The 20426-nt window shown below is 50.0% G+C and overlaps 1 protein-coding gene across 2 annotated transcripts in view; it reads right to left on the reverse strand.

Moving 5' to 3' along the window:
* Positions 1-20426, reverse strand: part of Loxl2 (lysyl oxidase like 2) — a 76521-nt gene that overhangs the window by 31907 nt on the left and 24188 nt on the right. For both annotated transcript variants that reach the window (XM_023714670.1, XM_004630664.2), the window contains exons 2-3: positions 18639-19071; positions 12567-12742 (exon numbers count right to left, since the gene is read on the reverse strand). In XM_023714670.1, coding sequence (XP_023570438.1) covers positions 12567-12742; positions 18639-18987 — 525 coding nt within the window. In that variant the 5' untranslated portion in view covers positions 18988-19071. The remainder of the gene's footprint in view (positions 1-12566; positions 12743-18638; positions 19072-20426) is intronic.

Consider the following 20426-nt stretch of genomic DNA (forward strand, 5'->3'; position numbering starts at 1 on the left):
GGGACAGGCAAGGTGCAGAGAGGCCAGGGATGCACCCCACATCGGCACAGTGGCTTAGTGGAAAACAGAGCTGGGGAGGGAACACCTGGGCTGGGCGGGCCAGGCTTGGGCTTGAAGAATATTTAACTTCTGCAGCATCTGTCAATGACTTGCAAATTCCACAATGTACCCGTCTGGGGCTGTCGCCAAAAAGGAAGATTACCCAATCTGAAAGTGTCCCTTGAGATCACACCAGCAACAAAGCAAGCCTGCAAGAATCTACTGAGAGTGCAGCTAACAGCTCAGCACCAAGCAGATCGCCTCCCGAGAGTCACTTTTGTAGGCCAGATCTGACCCCACTGCATTCTCGTTCCCTTTTCCAGAAGATGCCCTTTGGCATCACCCAGGCCCTGCCAGGTCCTGTCCCAGCGTGCCATTGCACTGACCCCCCAACAAGCTAACTGGTACTTTCTAGGGCCCTCTCTTCCTGGGGCATGCTGACGTCCATCGCTGAGTTCCTTCGTCTTTCTCTCAAAGACTGCAGTTGTATTTAACTTAAAAAAAAATGGCCTGTGACACTCAGACCCATCCCCCCCACAGCCAGCACAGCTTCCCAGCACCCCAAACCAGGCATACTCCCAGCACCCCAAATCAGGCATGCTCCAGATTCCTCAACCCTTCTGCGCTTCATGGAGCCAATGACCCGGGCTCCAGCAGACCACACGCTGGTAGCCACCTTGGCATGCCCTCTTCCTCTTGCTCATTGGCTGCCCTCTTCCTCTCGCTCATTGGCTGCCCTCTTCCTCTCACTCATTGGCCATTTGGCCCTGCAGATGCCTGTTCTGTCAGCTCTGCACACTTCTGGTGCCTGGCCAGGTCTGCAAGGGGAATTGTGGATGTCCTTGGCTGCACAGGGCTCCTCTCTAGTCATTCCAGAGTTTATCCACTTGGATCCCAGCATCCACTCCGGACTTGCTCAGCCTTTCCTATGGCTTCTCAATGCCTAAGGCTCAATGCCCTTTGCCATTCTTTATTCCTCTTCTCACTACCTCACAAAATCCTACAAACTCTCTAGGTCAAATTTAATCACAAGACGGACGTGGTAGAGTTCATCACTGTGAGTTCAAGGTTATTCTGGGCTACATGTGAATTCAAAACTAGCCTGAACTGCGCAGCAAGACCCTCCTCAAAAAAAAAAAAATCAATCTTGCATTTATCTAAAAATATGTATTGAGTGCTACTATGTTTCAGGCATTGCGTGAGGCCTTGGGACACACAGGCCAGCCACACAGGCTCGTTTCTTGGTACCATGAGGTTCTGGATTCAGATAGGGAGAGACTGTATTGCAATCTCCATGCAGCTCCCTCCTTTGTCTTCATACATCTCATCCAAGCAGGCTTGAAGTTTTTGTTGATCCTCTAGCATTTGCTTTCTGATTTCCTCATTTGTCTTGACTTGTAACAACTGCTTGCCCTAGTGCTGTGGACAGCTGGGTGAGGTGGAGACTCACAGGCAGTTAGCTGGGGACCAGGTTCAAGACCAGAGTCAGGACAGAGATGTGGAAAGCAGGCTTGTGCTCAAGGGCTGTGTTGGTAGGAACGAGGCCCCACCCAGCAACAGCTGGGTCTGCAGAGCTGAACAGTGGCTCAGAGCTGTCCTGTAGCCAGCGCCGTCCAGCCCAGCGGGCCTGCACAGTAACTAGCACATGTAAACAATGGAGCAGCACACAACTAGCCGCCCAGAGCACTGACCCTCGCTCCTCATCTCTCCGGAAATGCCTTAGTTTTTCTCTGAGCTCTGCTACTTCCCTGAAAATAAGCCCTACTGGGTCTTATGCTAATTTTTACTTCCAGATCTCAGCAGGGCTTATTTTCAGGGAAAGTCCTATTTTCTGCAGTACCGCAATCTATATATACTCATTTGTTCATGTATAAAAATCTACTTTCAAATACAATCATGCCATCTTCAGAACTCTCTAAACCCCAAGTTCTGTGCAACTCCATTTCCCATAAGCCACTGGCCCGTCTCTCAGGTCCAGCCGCAGAGCTCTCCTCGCACAAGCGCCTCTTCCCCCATGGCCTGCTCATCCCGCACCCGCAGCACAGCCGTCAGTACTTTATCCCGTGAGTTCTTCCCCACATCACAACCTCTTGCAGGCCGGGCTTCACCAAGTTTCTATTACATTGTGGGTTCATTGAAGACTTAGGAGACAGGAATGGCAACAACAATGACAGTTAAGAATGACAGTCTACGCAAAAGAATGAAAAACTGCAGTCACCAAAATTGAGAAAATGTTTCACACGCGTGTGCTACGTGCGTCCATTACAACCACGATGTTTTGCACTATGAGGATTTCTATCAGACCCACCTACCTCTCTGCATCATCAAGCGTGCACACTATTCGTGCACTTGTGCCTGTGCTTTTTGGTTGATGGTAAGTCTTTTAAAAAAATATTTATTTTAGGGCTGGCAAGATAGCTCAGTGGACTAAGTGCTTGCTTAGGCAAGGGAAGGGGCCAGGGTTTGATCCCGGGCACTGCATGCCATGCTGAACCTGCCCCCACGTGCACCAAGCCAGGGATGGAGTCTGGGTGTGGTGGCACATGCCTGTAATCCCAGCACGAGAGAGGCACAAAACAGAAGGATCACTATGAGTCCAAGCTGTGTAGTGAGACCCTACACACACACACACACACACACACACACACACACACAATATATATATATATATATATATATATATATATATATATATATTTTTTTTTTTTTTTACAGGGTCTCACTACACAGCTCAGTCTCATAGCCAGCAGTATACTGCAACATTATCTCCTCAGCCCTGGCAGTGGATCTGAAGGGCATCTGTTTACACAGGCATTTATCTCTTGCCCAAAGGCATTCACCTGGGTATTTATAATTTATATTTTCATTTTAAGTATTAATGTCAAATTATTCATATTTCATTATATATCAATATTATTATTTTGTAATTCAATACATACTAAATGTGCCTATCTGGTTGAGGATCTTAACTGGGGCTTATTTTGGGGGTAGGGCTTATATATGTAAGGGGTAGGGCTTATACGTGTCCTGACAAACCACACTAGGTGTAGTGGTCGATACACTGTGCCAACTTGGCTGGATCTCCTGGGCGGTTCCACATCCGGGGTGGTGGGGGCCCCCACCAGAGGGACCCAACACAAAAAAGAGTATCATAATGGGGTTGAGAAAGGGTTCCGCGTTCCACTTCCTCGGAGGAACTTCAGTCTTTGCAGTTGGCTTAGACTTCATCTCCTGGCTTCCAGTGCAGTGTCTGCTGCCTCCGGCTTGGGTCCTTCAGCTTTCGTCGCAGACTCTTCAGCTTCCATCTGTTTTCATCGCAGACCCATCAGCTGACTGACAGAGACTTGCACAGAACACTGCAGTGAGCTCCAGACCTTGGACTGAATCCTTTAGTCACTGGTATGCAGACGCCCTCCACACGCTTCCTTATCTGACTTTGTGGCTGACTGTTATAAGCCAATCTTATAATTTCTTATACATTTGTACATTTTGTGTTATAGCTGTTTGTTTTATTATATCTGTTCCTCTAGTAAAACCCTAACTAATACACTACGGCTTACTTTCCAGTTAGGTCTTACGTTTAGGGGAATATGGTATATAGTTAGCCACGTACCTAGTTTCCCTACATTAGCTAAGTGACTATAGTTAGGCTGAATATACAGTGTGACTCAAGGAAACTTTTGAAGTGATTTTACTGTGTAAACCCCTAGACAAAGCCTCAATGGCCACCCACTTTGAGGACCCTTTCCTATCTCTTAGGCTTCACCTCCTCTGTCTTCGAGTCTATCCTTCAGTATTGGGAGATTCAAACTTGGCACTTGTGACATCTAAGAGGGTGGGAGCTGCCTCCCTGTAACACTAGCACTTGTCTTGCCGTGTGTTTTGCCTGTTGAGCTGTGAATCCCCCAAAGTCAAAACTGTGTCTTATTCACGTTCATAACTCCCCTCAGTTCCAAGTGTCAGACACAAAGTGGGTCCTCAAATATTTTTGGAATGAGCCAACAATAATCTTTAAAAAAAATCCCACAAGAGTTCAGCTTAGCTAGAAATGTTAGGCACCTAAATCCAAGCCAAAACTTTTAATAAAAAGTTCCTTTATTCTTTGTTGAATGCAAAATAAACAGCGAAGCAGTCTTTGCCCTGTATCATAACACAGGCATGCCTCGGGGGACCGACAGAGAGACACAGACAACATCTGCACTTTGTCCAGATGTTCTGTGGTCACCTGAGCTAGTTAGTACCTTGCCTTCTCTTCCCTTGAGACCGTCCATCAATAAACAGTGGCTGAGCTGGATTAAACACGATCTGATCCTCCACACTGCTTTAGCAGGGCGTGTGTTGTCTGTGACCTGGAGGGGGCCAGTGAGTTAGAAGCGTCTGCCACAGTGTAATTAGCTCCTGTGGATGAGCAAACCAGAGCCCATACTTTAAGGAGCAGCGGGGAAGTTCTCCAGCCTGAGACGGACTGGGTCAGACGGAAGGAAGGGAGACAGGGAAGGTGTTCGCAATTTCTGTTGCTCCACTTTGTGTGGAGAACAGTGAGGGTGTATAGCTGAGGTCATGCTGACGCCAACAGAGGAAAAAGCCAGCTGTTCATCTGGGCCGCCTCCTGTAAACCAAGCGCTGTACATCGCTGCTGGGAAATGAAGTGCTCTCCGTTCTATTTTCCACCTGGAAGCCCTCGGGCAGGTAACAGAGGCTCCTTCTGTGGGGAGCCCGCAAGCCCTTCTAGTGGGGAGGAAGCTGGCAGGACACCTGCTCCATCAATCAGCTCTGCTGGCCCTGGCCGGGTGCTGAGCCACAGTCCTTGCAAGTCCCGGGGCCAGCCAGACTGTCCACCACATAAGCTGGCTCCTCATAGCAACCACTACCACCATGGCAACGGGGAAATAAGGCCTGGAGGTTGTCTTTCTCCACCGCCGGATAGTAAGCGCAGGAAAGGCAAGACTGTCCATTTCACCAATCCCTTTAGCCTCATGCCCAGTGTGGGTCCTGATGCCCAATTACAGGGCATGGAGTAGCTGGGCATGGTGGCACATGCCTGTTATCCCAGCACTCTGAGACTTTGGGGCAGGAAGATTCCAAGTTCAAGCCCATCCAACTCAGTGAGGTCCTGTCTCGGTTCCAAAAAGGGCTGGAGATAAGAGTGCAGCATCGAGGCTCTGGGCTGACTCCCAGTACCACGAAGGGACCAACAGATTCTTAGCAACAGCTTCGCAGGACTGGAGTTGGAGTGGGGGGACCTTTGCCTTGACCACACAGTGGGGCTGAGGTGCCTCAGTGAGCCGCTTGGACCCACTGCAGGGCCAGGCTAGACACTACCTGCTCAGCCTAGCTATGTCACCAGTCCACCCTGCAGGATGGATGGGCTGCCCACACACCGCAAGGAGTGGCTTGACTCTCCCACTAATCTCTGCTCCAAACTACCATGTACCTGACTGTTCACCCCACATAGCTCAAAGCTTTTATTTCTCCTTCATTCATTTCACCTAAAACAAATGACAACAGCTCCTTCTTCATTTATGTAATCCAGCAAACAAGGGTAACGCTACTCACTTGCTTGTTCCAACTTACAGTTATAATAATGATATTCTGGCTTTTCAAATGATTACGTGGGCAACACCCAGGCCAAGCACCGAGTTTCCAGACATGTTAGGATGTGCACAATTTCAAATATTTTGTTCTGTTATCCACATAAACAGTCTTTTGCTTTTCAGACGCGTTGACCTATTTTGGGTTGGGAAAATAGGTCACCTTAAAGTGACTTCTCTGTATGTCTGTGGCTGGCCAGCCCTGGCTACATGGTGACTCCCAGTGAATAGAATCAGGGGATGGGGGTGCAGGCCAGGATCTGATACATCTCCTCAAAGGGTGCCTGTGGCAGAGACGATGGCCAGGACTACTTCTGACTGTCCAACTACCCAGCTTGGCATGGCCAGGAAGCAGGGATGTGTGTGGCACCCGCCTTAGCTCTTTCTCCTCTGCCCATGAGTTTGCCACAACCATCTACTGCTCCATTTCTCTTTCGACCAGAGTGAAGCTGTCCAGCCAGCCTGGGACAACTTGGGAAAGGGGGCCCACGCCAAGGCATGGGAGCCCACCACTTTCTAAACTGCACACAGACGAAAACAGACTCACTCTGTTTCCTGAACCAAGCAACCTGTCGCATCTACTCTCTGGTACCAGTAGAGGGGATGCCGAGCTTCTGCCTGGGAGGTGCTCACTTTTCTGGAAGTCTCTCTATTGAGACCTGGGGGGTCCCCAACCCCCAGAAGCAGACAGATAAGGCTGCTGCTGCTGGGAGGGCAATGCGGAAACATTTGGCAGCTGACTGTGACTAATAAAAACCTGGATGCCTGGAATTTGAAATATTCCAGCAGCCCCAGTCCCTGTGGTTAAGAGAAGAAAGGGCTTTTTCAGGTCTCTGCATTTTTCCAGAAAGCAAGGGAGAGGAGGATGGGGTGCTGGATTCTCCCTTCATCCTCTGGGTGGACATGAATGACTTTCTTGGGGCTCTCTTTGCCCCTCCAGCTCTTTGGGCTGCCTGCTGTCAGAAAGAAGAAACTGAGGCCCAGAGATCAGTCGGGTATTAGAAACATCTAAATCTCACAGCCTGAGAACTTTGATCAATTCTAGAAAGTTTTTTTTTCTTTTTTTTGTAAAAAATCTTTCAAATGGATAGGGAAGAAGGTGGCGTGAAGAGGTGAGGGGCAGAGACCTGCATGTGTCCTGATCTAATGCCTCGAGGCCCCAGCCAGGAGTCTCCCACAGGCACTGTGGTGTGCGAGCCAGCAGTACACTGGGCTTCGCTCACAAGGGCATCTGGACTTGTCATCGTTCCTTATCTAATGGTTTTTCCAACTCATCTACCCACTGGAGGCAGGATACAAAGCACCCTGGCTTTACGAGCCTCTGAAGTCCTGGGAGCTTCGGTTGAAGCTCTGTTTTCCAACTTTAAAAAAATCTGTTCTTTCTGGAGCAAACTGCACTACACATTTTATTATTCCCTCCTGCCTACCTCCTGTCATGCAAGCTCTCAGGATCAACCCAATGCTCCTTTTTTGTTTATATGTATCAAGGCAAACTTAGGTTTTACAGTGCGGCATTCAGAGACCAAGAAGGACCAGCTGCTCTGGACACCCAGCTGAAAATCTCAGCCTCACTGGGACTGGAAGCAAAGCCTTCATCTCAAGTCTAAAACTGAGAATCCACCGGTAGACGAGGTGGCACAGTCTGTGTTGGGAAAGGGAAGAGGAAGACTCTCACCTTTTAATTTCCTGCATGAAATGATCACAGGCTCATTCATGGGAAGGTGTGCTTTCTCTGGCCTCCAGAGAGAGGGGAATTCGCCTAGTGTCAAGAAGGCCAGGTCAAGCTGAGACGCTGGCGTCCAGGGAAGCAGCATTAGCTCATCAAGTGAAATTCCATTGGCCCGCCTCAGCGCTTCCGTGACTCACACTCCTGGCATCAGAGTGCGATGAACTTGTGGAGGAAGCACATCTATTATAGCTCTGTAGAGCCTGTAAAGCACTGCTGTAGAAGTCATCTGAGTTTTTCTCCTGCATAGTATTTAAAACAACCTCTCAACTGGTGCATACCTGGCCCACCATCCTGATGGAGAGACCGTTTGGACTGTGTGGGATGCGCCCAGTGTCCTAGCTGCTGATAGCCAGAGCAACAGGTAGCCTAGAGCCAAGCCACTGGACTCACCCTGGGGCACTTGAGGTGCAGTGTTTCCCCCTCCAGAGAAAGATACCAAATATCCTAGAGCAGGCTACAAGGTGTCAAGGAGGCCAGTGATGTCCCCAGGTGGGCACAGGAGTGCAGGGAAGCACATCTGGCATCTAATTGGCCAAAATCTCGCTGGCCAGGCTCAGGGCTTGTGACTCACACCTCTGGCACCCCTGAGGAGGATAAGCAAGGTCTAGACCGATGAGCTATTTTCTTCCACCCTCCACTTGGGGGCTGCTGGTGCCCTTGGGAGAAGGCACCAATCTGTGAGGGTCATCAGTAGGCTTGTGACCTGTCTGCAATCTCCAAGCATTAACGAGCTCAACAGTCACTGCAGGGAGCAGTGGGAAGAGATGGGGAGCCTCACCAGCTACATGAGTCCAGGGGTTCACAGCTGGGTCGCAGACATGAAGAAAGCATTCACTGACCCCACATTCTTGATCCTGCTTCATTCTTGATCACTTTTGAAACAGAGGCCCCATATGGGGGGAGGTGTCCCAAGGGCTTTGACCCTCACCCTTAGAAGTAGAAGAGTAAGGGTGCCAGGTCTGCACCTGGTTTTCAGGTCAGGAACAGGCAGGGAGAAGGACAGAGCACATAACGTATACACTGTTGGCATCTCCTCTACGTGCCTGATCTGCATGCCTGGCACCAATTTACACAACAGCCTGTCCAGCTGGAAGATACCTCCAACTTGGTGTGGTGCATCTTCACAGAGGAAGGTTAACAGGCGATCTCACAACCTGGTGCTCACTCCCACTTCCCCAACCAGGAATCTGACCACAATATTCCTGGCGGGAGGTCAGATCAGTGGCCACCACCCAGGAGCTGTCATTCCCAATGAAGGAAAGTGTGGGGCTCGCCTCAGCTGAAATCTACCCCCATGACCTGCCCTTTGGCCTTCGCTCTGAGTTGGAATAAAGGCTAATCATTTGTCTTCATGGCAGTTCTCTAAATATCTCAAGAGAACTGCCACGCCCCTCCCATACTTCTTTTCTTGACAGAAAGAACTTCCCTGCCTCATATGATTTGGTGTCCAGACCAATCGACACCTTCACAGATCACTTGTTTTTAATAATCAGTGCTTTTAAATCATCTCTGTAATATGTGTGCTCTTGTGGCTGATTTGTTTCCCATGAACCCTGAAATAGAATTATATATTTAATATTCTGTAGGTCCAAAATATGACACATATTTCTAATACATTATCACTGTGCCACTCTGGACCTATTATTTCATCCACTTGTTGCTCCCTGAGTCTTTCCTCATGCCACAACTTTGCACCTCAGCCGTCCCTCCTACTTTGTGTCTCCTTTACATTTTATCAGCCCGCAGTTTCATTTCCACGCAGATTCCCGACTGATGATGGGTAGGCGGGGGCAGAGCCCTAGGGCACACCATTAGAGGCCATCCACTGTGTTTATTCCAAATTAGTCACCAGTTCTCCCTGGGCATCCTTAGCCAGTGCTCCATGACTGCTCCTACTGGCATGGCCACCAAAGCTGTCTCTTCCCCTTGTCCACAAAAATGTGACAGGGGCCACTTCGTTAGCTAAGAGGAATGATTCCATGAGCTCAGCCACTGACTCGGGCCATCCCATGAGGCACTTGGAGGGACTTCTCAACATCCCACAAACATCTGCTCGAGGTGGCCTAGGGAGCTCCCTCCCCATGAAGTCAGCGATGCCAGAAAACATGGATTTTAGCCACAAAGCTCAGGAAGGGAGAATCTCCTGACAACCCCCAAATGCTGTTCTTGGGCATCCTGAGTCCAGGCCTGGCATGACCTATTTTCAGCAGACACCAAAGGGCAGTCCCAGAAGGTGACCCATCCCTTCTGGATCTGTGGCTGGACAAGAAGGCTCTGCCCTGGCCTGTGATCACCAGTCTGGTTTGAATGACAGCATGAGGGAGACCTTCTAGGAAAACTCAAAGTGCGAAGGCTATTAATGTCACCAGGTCCTCCAAACCAGATGTCTTTCGTGGTCATTGCCAATTCACTGGGACCTATGTGCTGTTCCTGGCATGATCCTCCCAGGTCCTAGGGACCACATGCACCTCCTGGCTGATGCCCCAGATCATGGTGTGTGTAGCAGGCACTCCTCAGGTGTCCAGAATAGAGTAAAGGTGGGTTCTGTGCTTTCCTACTGTGCAATCTCAACCCTTCCAGAATAAGGAAGTTCTCCCTAACATTTTTCTTCCTGAGTCTCTCTTTCCCACCCCATGAAGTTCTGCTTTTGATGCAATCTACCTTAATTCCCCTCCAAACACTAAGCATTGGAATTCGCATAGTGTAAGGATCCAGTACACATTTACCTAAGGAAGTGCCACTCAGAGTCCTTCTCCCAGGGTCAGCTTCTCATTTATTCAACCCCAGGTCCACCAATGTTCTGGTCTGCCCTGTCCTTCCTAGTGCTGACAAGCCTGATTTTACTTGACACTTTGAGTGGCTCTTTCGGTGTCCTAGGCTGAGCAGAGCCCATCAAAGGTGTTGGGAATGAGCTCACTGTCCCATCAGCCAGGGCAATGCTGTGGAGTGACCTGCTCCTGTGTGTCACTGCTCAGCTTAATATTTTGTTCTGGGAGAGACTGTCTACCTAAAAGAAATATAAACTCTGGGTTGCATTTCTGAGGACAAAAAAGTGATGAGTTGGAGAATGTTACTGCCATGGGGTACCTAGATTTATCTGTTGGATAGAGAGACGATTAAGACACAGCTCCTGCTCCTCAGAGAGAAGAGATTCTCACCAGTGGGTGCTAACCATGCTACAGAAGATCAGGAAGAGTAGAAATGGGAAGTTCTGTGAGACTGGTTGCACAAGCCCACCCCCAAATCATCAGCTCCACCATGAGCAAAGTTGATGCTCAGTTACTAAATAAAGCAGGGGTCGCCAACACCTGGGCCAAGTGCCAGTACCCTCCTAGGCCATGGACGTACAGAGGAGGCAAGTGACAGACAAGTGAGCGATGCTTCACTGTACTTCTAGCCACTCCCATCGCTGCTATTGCCACCTGGGCTCTACCTCATGGCAGTTCAAAACGGGCCCTAGATTCTCATAGGAACACAAACCCTACTGCCAACCACAGGCATGAGAGACCCAGGTTTCATGCTCTTTTGAAACATCCTGAAGTCAGCACCCCACTCCCTTGCCTTCTCTCCCTACCTGTCCATGGAAAAACTGTCTCCCATGAAACCCGTCCTTGGTGCCCATATGATGGAGACCACTGAAATAAAGTATGCCAAGGCTATCTAGCATGTACCCTGGTTGCCGCAAATGAAAAAGCACATCTGGAAAGTGTCAGCTGGAAGTGGCCTCTGCCTTCCAGCTGAGGGAAGGATGGGAATCCCTCCATGCTCACTGCAGGCTGGACCAGTTTGTAGTGGGCTCTGTGTACTCTGGGAAGCCAGGAGAGGAGCAGCCAGCATGAGTCATAAGAATAAAATGTACAGGCCACAGCCTGGGGAGAACTTCCTGCAGAGTCCCGAGGAGGCAACTGCTAGCCCCCCCTCTTCAGCCTTAGTGCTGGCACTGGCTGGAGGCCGAGGCTCAGTGACACTCCTTGGCCTGTGTCCATGGTGGATGCCACTGTCCCATGGGGATTAGCATCCAACATGTTCCTTAAGGACAGGAGTCTCAGCAGCCCACTTCTGTCCAGAGGCTCATATGCTTTGCATATAAGAGGAATGCAAGAATCACTTGCTAATTTAGTCATTTGGATGAAGAAATTATTGAAAAACCTCGATCTGAAACTGAGCCAGAACTGTAGAAGGGTCACACATCCTTCTTGTTGGCCACTCCCAAGTGTCAACTTGGGCCATGAACATCAGAGTCATTTGAGAGGGCATTAAAAAAAATAGCTTGTCCATAGTGCAAATTTCTCACTTAGTAGGCCAGGAATGTAGCTCCAGTATCTGCAGCTGCAAAATGACTCTCATGTCCAGCTAGATTTGAGGACAATTGCCCCATGGTTATCAGCCTCCAAGAGGGCCCCCAGGGATCTCCACCTTCTGCATCCATTTCTTTGTGTCATTTTCGAGATGGGGACCAGGGTTGGTTTGTGTGACCAAGAGACTAGAGCAAAAATGATGGCCTGCCACTTCTGAGAGTGGGTTATCAAAGGTCATGGCGTCCATGCAGTGGTTTCTCTTCTACGAAACACTCACTTTGGGGGAAGGCACTAAGGGCAGAGGGGACGTGTCTTGGGGATACTGAAACTGCCTATGGGGAGGATGTGCAGAAAGAAACAGGGAGCTACAGCCAGGACCAGTAAGAGAGCAAAATAAGCCCTACACCACGAGTCATCTGGGGAGGGGATCTCCAGCCCCAGAGCACAGCTGGGGCACAGCTTCCTGGGAAAGGATGAGGTAATTAAGTCTCCACTGGCTTCTTGACCTATGGAAGCTATGTGAAATGATAAATGTTGGTTGCGTTAGGCTGAAAAATCTGGAAGGAATTTGTTATACAGCAAGTGATAACTAATACATTTCCCAACCAAAGGGCGAGCTCCCACACATGGTTCAGAAGTTTCCCAGCCAGAGTCCTACCACATAGAGGCATATCATTTTCCCATCATTCCCTGCTTGCCACAGACTGCACTCCTCACCTCTGCACTTCCTCATGAGGACATTCCTCCTCCAGCAACCCCAGAAACTGCCCTTGGGGCTACTCCCCTCTTTAGCGTGCACACGTACTTCTTGAAATCAGTGAGTGAGTAAATGAGTGAGTGGCATGAAGTGAGCTTCACGGAAGAAGAAAGACATCCACACAAAGAAATCACCAAGAGCACAGGACTTGCCTCTATCTGGTTGATCAACGAGTTGTCAAATCTGAACCCAGGAATCCTCTTCTCACTGCACACCACACCGACATCTTCCGTGTGCTTGCAGTCAGTGACGCCCCAGCCGTTGGAGGTACAGGCTGCCAGGGTGGCCTCGCCGCCCGTGCAGTAGACGTTGTCCAACCAGATGGGCCCTGGAGGAAGCAGAGGAGAGAAACCCGGCACCAAGTCAATGCAGCTTTAGTGGTCTGGGGCCCCGTGTCTTCTATGGCAAGAGGACTTTTCCCCAGCTGTGTGCAGCTAACACCTGATTCTTATTATGTTAAGTTATTGTATTGTATCCTAGACCACCTGGACTTTCTTTCCAGATCAGGCAGCTGATGTGAATTTGGAGAAGTGGTAGACTGAACACAGGACAGGAAGAAGGGCTGAGCCTTGAAGTTACATGGTATCATGGAAAGAGCGGGGGCTTTGGAGACTATGGGGTCTGAGTTCTGCTCCACCTCAGCTTTATGACATTGGTCGAAGCTTCTTTGCTCATAAGATGTGGATAATATTGATTCTTTGAGTTGCTGAGTGTGCACTTAGTGTAACATATAGCACATACCTGGTTTATTGTTGATAAAAATGATACCAATAATGAAGAGAAAATTATAGTTATACCAACTAGGGCACAGGGCAGTTGTCCCTGTCGTAGAAAGCAGAGGCTGCCCTAGGATCCCTGGGAGGGAATCCAACTGCTCTGGAGTTAAGGGTTTGCAGTTTTTCAGGCATTTTCACACACACTGCCTCCTGGGTCTTCCCACACCTCGAGGACACATTAGCATGATCATTTCCACTTCTTAGACACAGAGCTCTGGCTCAGAGAAAGGGCACCCATGGTGCGAGGCCACCCTCTAAGCCTAGAAGCCTGGGCCTCCATTCCCCCCATTCAGCATCCTTCTCACTTTCTGACACTGATTATACCATTCAGGGACAGGCCAGCCTCACTATGCCACACAGCTGCCTCGTCACATTCTCCAAGACCACAGTGGAACTCTGTCCGCCTCCTGGTCCTTTACCTCCCTTGCACTAAGCCCAGTTAAGTGTGTGATATGCTCTGGCACTAACCACAGTGAGACTCTTCCTGCCACTACTATGGTGGCTACTATCAAAAACAAGGTGCTGGCGAGGACGTGAAGGAGCTGGAGCCCCGTGAACCACCTGGGAGAACGCATGGTGTGCGGCTGCTAGGGACAGCAACGTGGTGGTTCTTTAAAAAATGAAAAATAAAGCTATCGTATAATCAGCCATTCAACTTTTGGGTACACATCCAAGAGAACTGAAAGCGGTGTCTCAAAGAGATATCTGTACCCCCAGATAGATCTATGTTGAGAGCAGCACTATTCATAATTGTCAAGAAGTAGAAGGAACCCAAGAGTATGTTGACAAATTTTGGTCTATATGTACAATAGTACGGCCTTTAAAATGAGGAAAGAAAAAGTTCCTTCACCTCCTACGATGCAGAGGAACCTTGAGGACATTATGCTAAGTGGAATAAACCAGCCATGCAATTATCCAAACTGGATAATTCCATTTAGTACTTCAAAAAGCCAATGTCTAAAGACAGAAAGGAGAGTGGGGTTGCCAGGACCTGGGCAAAGGGGTGAGAAGTGGTTGTTTAATAGGAACACAGTTTCGGTGCTACAAGAAGAAAAAGTTCTGGCGATCAGCTGCACACGAGTGTGAACATACCGAGCTATACTGAACTGTATGCTTAAAAATGGTTAAGATGTGCATTTGAGGTTATGCACACTTTACCACAATCAGAAATAAATAAAGGTGTTACAGGGGTTTTAACTAGTAATTTTTATAAATTTCCACTACAAACTGGAAGAAAACTAAACCAAATGTCTTTCTCATGACTCCTTTAGAAGCCTAGAGAACAGCAAAGTCCCTGGTCAGGTTCAAGTCCCACCTGCCGGCCCATTTCTAAAGCCAACCACCATCTAACAAAAAGGTTGCCACAGAGAGCCAAGAAAATACTGAAGTGTTGAATGAATACGTTCAAACTTCTTTTCCTCCTTTCAGGTGTCAGAAAACAATGAATTCTACTGGTTCTGAGATATGAACAAAAGCAGATAAAAGCACACCCATTGTAGAGATGGCAACTGAGGCGGGACGCTGGGGTTCTTTAAGGTCAGAGAGGACTCGCCTGTCTCCTGACTCCCAGGCGTGGCTGGAGCGCATCTGCCCTGATGGATGGCTGGGCTCAAAGGAGAACGCTTCGGACGTGTTGTGGGAACAAGAGTTTATTGAAAACATCTGGGCTGAGGAGTTCCAACTGGTTTCTCATTCTGGCCTGGCTTTCAAGCCATCAGGCCCTGCTGAGGTATATGCTCCCTGATCGATTGCGGTCTCTACAACAAGCTCATGTTTGTGTTACCAAGTACTAGCAGTGGAAAAGACCCCTGCCTTCTATGCAGGGCCTCTTGCTTGGAACGTTCTGTAGCGAAGTGGCAGAGGGGTAGAGGGTGAGAAGAAGTAATGTCCTTATTCCTTCTGCAGCCAGAGATCTCCCCCTCACCATGGGGCCAGAAGCTTTAAAGAAACTGTACAAAGCAGCAAACCCACATACGCTGGGCTGGCTCTATTTTCTGCTGTGGAGGGTATAAAATCAGCACCCTGGAGTACAAAGAAACTGAGCTACCTCAAATAGCTACTGCCTTCTGCATCATCCTGGATTCCCATAAGCCTCCCCTCTATGTAGTCTTGGTTAGTCCCTTCGATGCTGATGTGCACCTCTGTACTTAGCACAAGAAAACACATGCCACGCACAGTGTGCTATTTGGCCTGACTTCATGGCAATGGTTTTTCCCCCTTCACTGTATGGCTTCTGCCCAGGAGCTACTGTCCTGACTCCACTGCAGCCACTCCTGAGTCTGCCTGTTGAAACCCAGGCTGGTTCTAGGTGTCCCGGCGGCATCTAGCTGCTAGCAAAGTAATATCTGGGACACAGAACAAAAGCGATGCTCACACTTAGAACCAAAAAAAAAGGAAATTCAATTAAGAGCAAAACTGCATTTTACTCCTTCCATTCATTTACTCTTTAAAAAATGTCTCTTGCAAAGAAAGAAGAGACATGTGAACAAATTAACAGGCCCTTGGAGAACAGAGGTCATGAAAGATATGCTGTTTGACATACAGGTTTCTGGGCTCTGTCAGGGTGGTGGAATTTGCTTACGTGAGAACTTGCAGACTTCTGGCCTTATCAGAAGGGACTGGCTCCGTTGCTTTCCTCCGGGGCGCGGTGCAGTTATGTGGGGCGCTCCTACTTTGTGTCAGTTGCTATGGGAGCCACTGGGGGTGAGCAGCAGGCCATCTGTGCCTTCTAGAACTCTCTCTGGGCACAGAGCAGAGGTGCTTTGGGAGCAGAGACTGCTGAGCATCCAGGCTGGAAATCCCTAGAGGTCCCTGCTCACCTGGGCTCCATTACCTCAGCCTGGGCATGGAGGAGTGTGGGGGCACAGGGTCAGCCACAGGGTTCCCAGCCCACCTGCAGGGTCTGTTTGCACTATGGGCGCCACCAGGGCAACTCCCTGGCACACTCTGGTCACTGTACCATATACTATTTGGTCAGTTTCTTTTGATATGCTCCCAGACCAAAATGATTCAATCAGCCAGTACTCACAAAACAAAAACCTAGTACATACCCAGTGCTGGAACAAAACAAAACCCTGTCCTGATGCTAATGAATCTCAAATACATCTCTACCGAGAAGGTCTCTAGCGATGTAAACCAAGCACCACTTTATATAGGTGGCTTGAGTCGAACTCCAGACACAGGATGGTTTAGTCTTGTCCAGTATCTCTTTCTGTCCTCTTCCCATACTATTCCTGTCGCAACCTTTGATGGCCTCGGTGTCCACACACATGGCCTCTCCAGGACGCTTGGCCTCCTAGTTGCTGTCTTTCCTCCCTCCAGTGGCTTCTCTCCGCCCCACTCCAGCTGCTCCCCTCATCACAACTCATCATGCCAAGCCTCACCTGGCCATCTCCCTTTCCACTCCATCCCCGCCTCCTCCCCGCATCTTTCTTGTGCATTCCTGCTCCTGTGGCAATCTCAGCAAAGCCCTTCAGTCCACCCACCACAGCAGCTCAACACAGTCCTTCAATTACTTTCCTTCTTACCCAGCGCTCCTTGGTCACGAACTTAATCCTTTCCTTTCATGTGTGCTCTGTTGTGTTGAACTCTTTGGCTTCATCATCCTTAGACTGCAAAGTCCCTCCTCTACACCTACCTGCCCAGCTACCCTATGCCTGCCCTTGCTGGGAAAAAGCCACAACCACCTGATCTGATGACAGATGGGTTCTTAATTTGGGTAGAAATAAAGTTATCACTCAGGGAACACCCTACTGCCACTGGGGAGCATTGCCATAAAGAAAGAGGACTGGAGAACATGGAATAGTAAATATGAACCTGGTGTTACACTTGGATCACTCAGCTAGCAGAATAAGAGGATGTAGCTGCCCCGAGGAGAGCCAGAAGTCCAATGAAAGAAGACCGGAAATGGGCTCTAAGTGGGTTCTCCTCTTGGCTGCTTCGGTTCTCATATGGCTAAAAACCTTGGAATGGGTTTCCAAAAACACTGAACTCTTCAGTGCCAGTTTTGAGCTAGTTCTCCTGACAGGAAATTTGCCATTACATGGAGATGAGGTACACATGAGGTGGTGCCTCCATTCTCCTGTAATTTCTGGAATAGCAGAAAGAAGGGTTGTAAGGGAGCCGAACAGTTGCTTATTTTACTGCCTCCCACCCCTGGTTACACATGCAAATGTGTCACAAGCTCCCAAAAGCTTCAGACTTCCAAGTCCCAGTCTAGACCTTTGAAACAAGAACATCATAGGCTGAGGGATGAGATGTCCTGGATGTTTAATGCCCCTGGGAGTCTTACACAGTCAGTGTAACAACGAGCGGCACCCAGGGTGGGAGCACGGAGCGCCTGAGCTAGGCCAAGGCCTGCCCAGTAGTGCAGCTGGCGAGCAGAGGCCTTTGCTTCCACAGGCTCAGGGACTCTTAGCTCCTGGGAAAAAGTACTTCAAGTGATGCCCTTGGCCCATACCCACTTTCCATTTGGGAACACATATAACCAGGGTTTCAAGAGGTCCTAGAGAGTCCAACTTCCAGATAGGGAAACTGAGACCAACGTGGATTCCTGTCATGCTGTGTAGCATGTAGAGGCGTGTGCCATGTAACACTGCTGCACTGGCGAACAATGCACACAGTGACCCCATGAGACACGACCCCGCCATCTAGTGACCTCACAGCTTTCTCAGTTTGTCTAAGTACGCTCCATGATGTCACACAACCAGGAAGTCGCCTACCACTCTTCCTATCACCTATCTTTCCTATCATTAAGCAACGTGCGACTGTCACTAGGTAGCTCAGCACCAGAACCGAGTGCAAGGGCTTAGGGCTGCGAGACCTGTCCCCCCTCAAAGCTCTGACAAGTTTGTTTTTGTTTTAATAAACTGATTTGTACTGTTAAAAAGGATGAGGTTAATCAAAGGTGAAAACTCTGGAGGCTCGCTGTTCCCACCAAGACCCAGGCCACAATGGCACGTTGGTGATAGGAATGCAGTCTGCCTGGGCAGAGGTGGAGCCTGCAGGAATCTTGTGAGAAGAGGAGAAGGTGCCGCTCATAGAGAGTGATCTGGAGGAAGGCAGGACGTCCCTGGCCACGAGGCATCCCCCAGAGAGGCACCTGGCTCCGAGAGATATGCACAGGCTGGCTGTGCCCCACACAGGGCCACTAGATGTCCTGGTTTGCCTGGATCTGCTGAAGACTTTGCAAAACGAAACCAGGCAATGTTCCAGGCCATCAGGATGGTTCTCCCTCTACATGTCCAGAGAGGCCTCCCTCCCACTTCCCTCAGGGCACAGCCTCCACGAGCAGATAATACCACCAAGAATCTGCGCCTGATGCCAGCCACAGCCTCCCTTGCCAGGTCAGCCTCAAGGTAGGCTGCTCGCAGTCTGGCCGGGTTATGGGCATGCAGTCCCAAAGCTCAGAGCCTTAGGACTCTGAGCTTCTCCTTTGCCATAGTTTACCTTCTCCTTTGCCATAGGATGAGCTGGCGGCCCAGGACCTGGCCTCCACGTATCCCAGCTCCCGGCAGACAACGTGGGCTGCGTGGATGGAGAAGTCATCATCACACACGGTGCCCCATTGGCCGTCGTAGTAGACCTCCACGCGGCCCTCGTTGTGCTTTCTCTTCTGGCCTGCCAGGCGCAGCTGGATCTTGACCACGTCTGAGGGCACCTGGGGCTGGTGGTACTCGGGGGCTGGCTGCTGGAAGTACTCGGGGTACTGGAGCTGGTAGGGCCAGCTGTCATACTGTGCCAGGCGCAGGGACGGCAGCAGGACGAGCACAGCTAAACAGCTCAGAGGCTTCTCCATTCCCAACCTGTGGCTGCAGCGTCCCTGGAAGAGTTCTGGGTCTGTCAGAGCCGGAGCCGGAGCTGGGCTGGAAGCAGCAGAAACCTTGGGAAAGGAAGAGAGAGAGGTATTAGGATGGAGTATGACGGCCACGTGCCCAACACTCAGTGACATCCTGGATGGATGCCAGCCCATCCTGCGTCCACCTGACTTCCTGGGCCCACAGGTCTATGAGGGCCCACCTCGTGTGCCCACCAGTCTTCCACATCTCTGAGGTGCTTCTATCAGCAGGGTTCCTGCAGGGCACTGTCCGGAGATGGAGCAGAGTTGGGGGGTGGCGCTAACAAAGGATGGGCACCCTGGGCTGGCCACAGAGGTGAGTCATTACTACCCTGGCTTGGAGGACCTTGTGGGGTAGGAGTGGATTCCAGAAGCTGTCATGTGGCAGAGGGTCCCCCAGTCATCCACAGCACTTGCAGGGAGGGTGGTGGTAAACCCCAGCCTTCACTATCCTCTGGTCTTCTCATCTCTTTCTGGTACCCTTTAAGGGCAAACCTAATCCTCCCTAAAGCAGGGGCCAGGAAGCCTGCTGGAGGAGCCCACAAGGACCAGCATCTTGGGACCAGGCCTGGGGACAAGGAGGGCCATGGCCCTGAACAGAGTGCAGGGTACTGGGTGCATCGCTCCTCTTGTCCCACCTCTCCCGTCCTCTGCTTCTCCAAGGTCCAGCTCAAGTCCCATGGGCTCCAGACAATGTCCCTACTGAACCAGCCTCCAGGGCCAGCTCTTGCCAAGCAAGGTAGGGTTAGGATTTAGATAGACATTCTTCTGGTGCCTTCCCTGTACTGTCACATGCCCAATTCATTTATCAATGTCTTAGGGCTGCTGTGGCTCACTCTTCTCTGACTGCTCAGTGGGAAACATAGGGGCTCTGAAGATACAGTTGCTGAACATGGAAGTAATTGGGCTCAAGGGACTCAGCTGCTAGTGGGGCTTGGAGTGCAAGTGCTGCCCTGGGGCTGCCCTACATCAGGAAAGTCCTCCAAGAACTTCCCTCTTCTCTAGGACAAGGGGCCGCTCCTTCTACTGGCCATGAGCAGACCAGAAGGACATGGCCTCTTCGGGGTGCTGAGAGGAGTGTTTGATGTCACTCTCTCAATCTCCCTTTCTGGTCCTGTTATAGTTCAAATAAAGAATGTCCTGTGTCTAGAGAGGGTACTGTTTAGAGGGGGATACAAAGGGATGTCACTGGAGATGTGAGCTGAAAGAGTGTACTCATGTCCAGTCTGTCTCTGTCTCTATCTCTGTCTCTGTCTCTCTGTTTGTATTGGTGTCTCTGTCTCTGTCTGTGTCTGTCTGTCTGTCTCTGTCTGTCACTCTCTGTCTTTCTGTCTGTCTGCCTGCCTGCCTGTCTCTGTCTCTCCCTGTCTGTTTCTCTCTGTCTCTCTGTCTCTGTCTCT

This window comes from Octodon degus, unplaced genomic scaffold, assembly GCF_000260255.1.
Source record: "Octodon degus isolate 3935 unplaced genomic scaffold, OctDeg1.0 scaffold00036, whole genome shotgun sequence".
Classification (NCBI taxonomy): Eukaryota; Metazoa; Chordata; class Mammalia; order Rodentia; family Octodontidae; genus Octodon; species Octodon degus.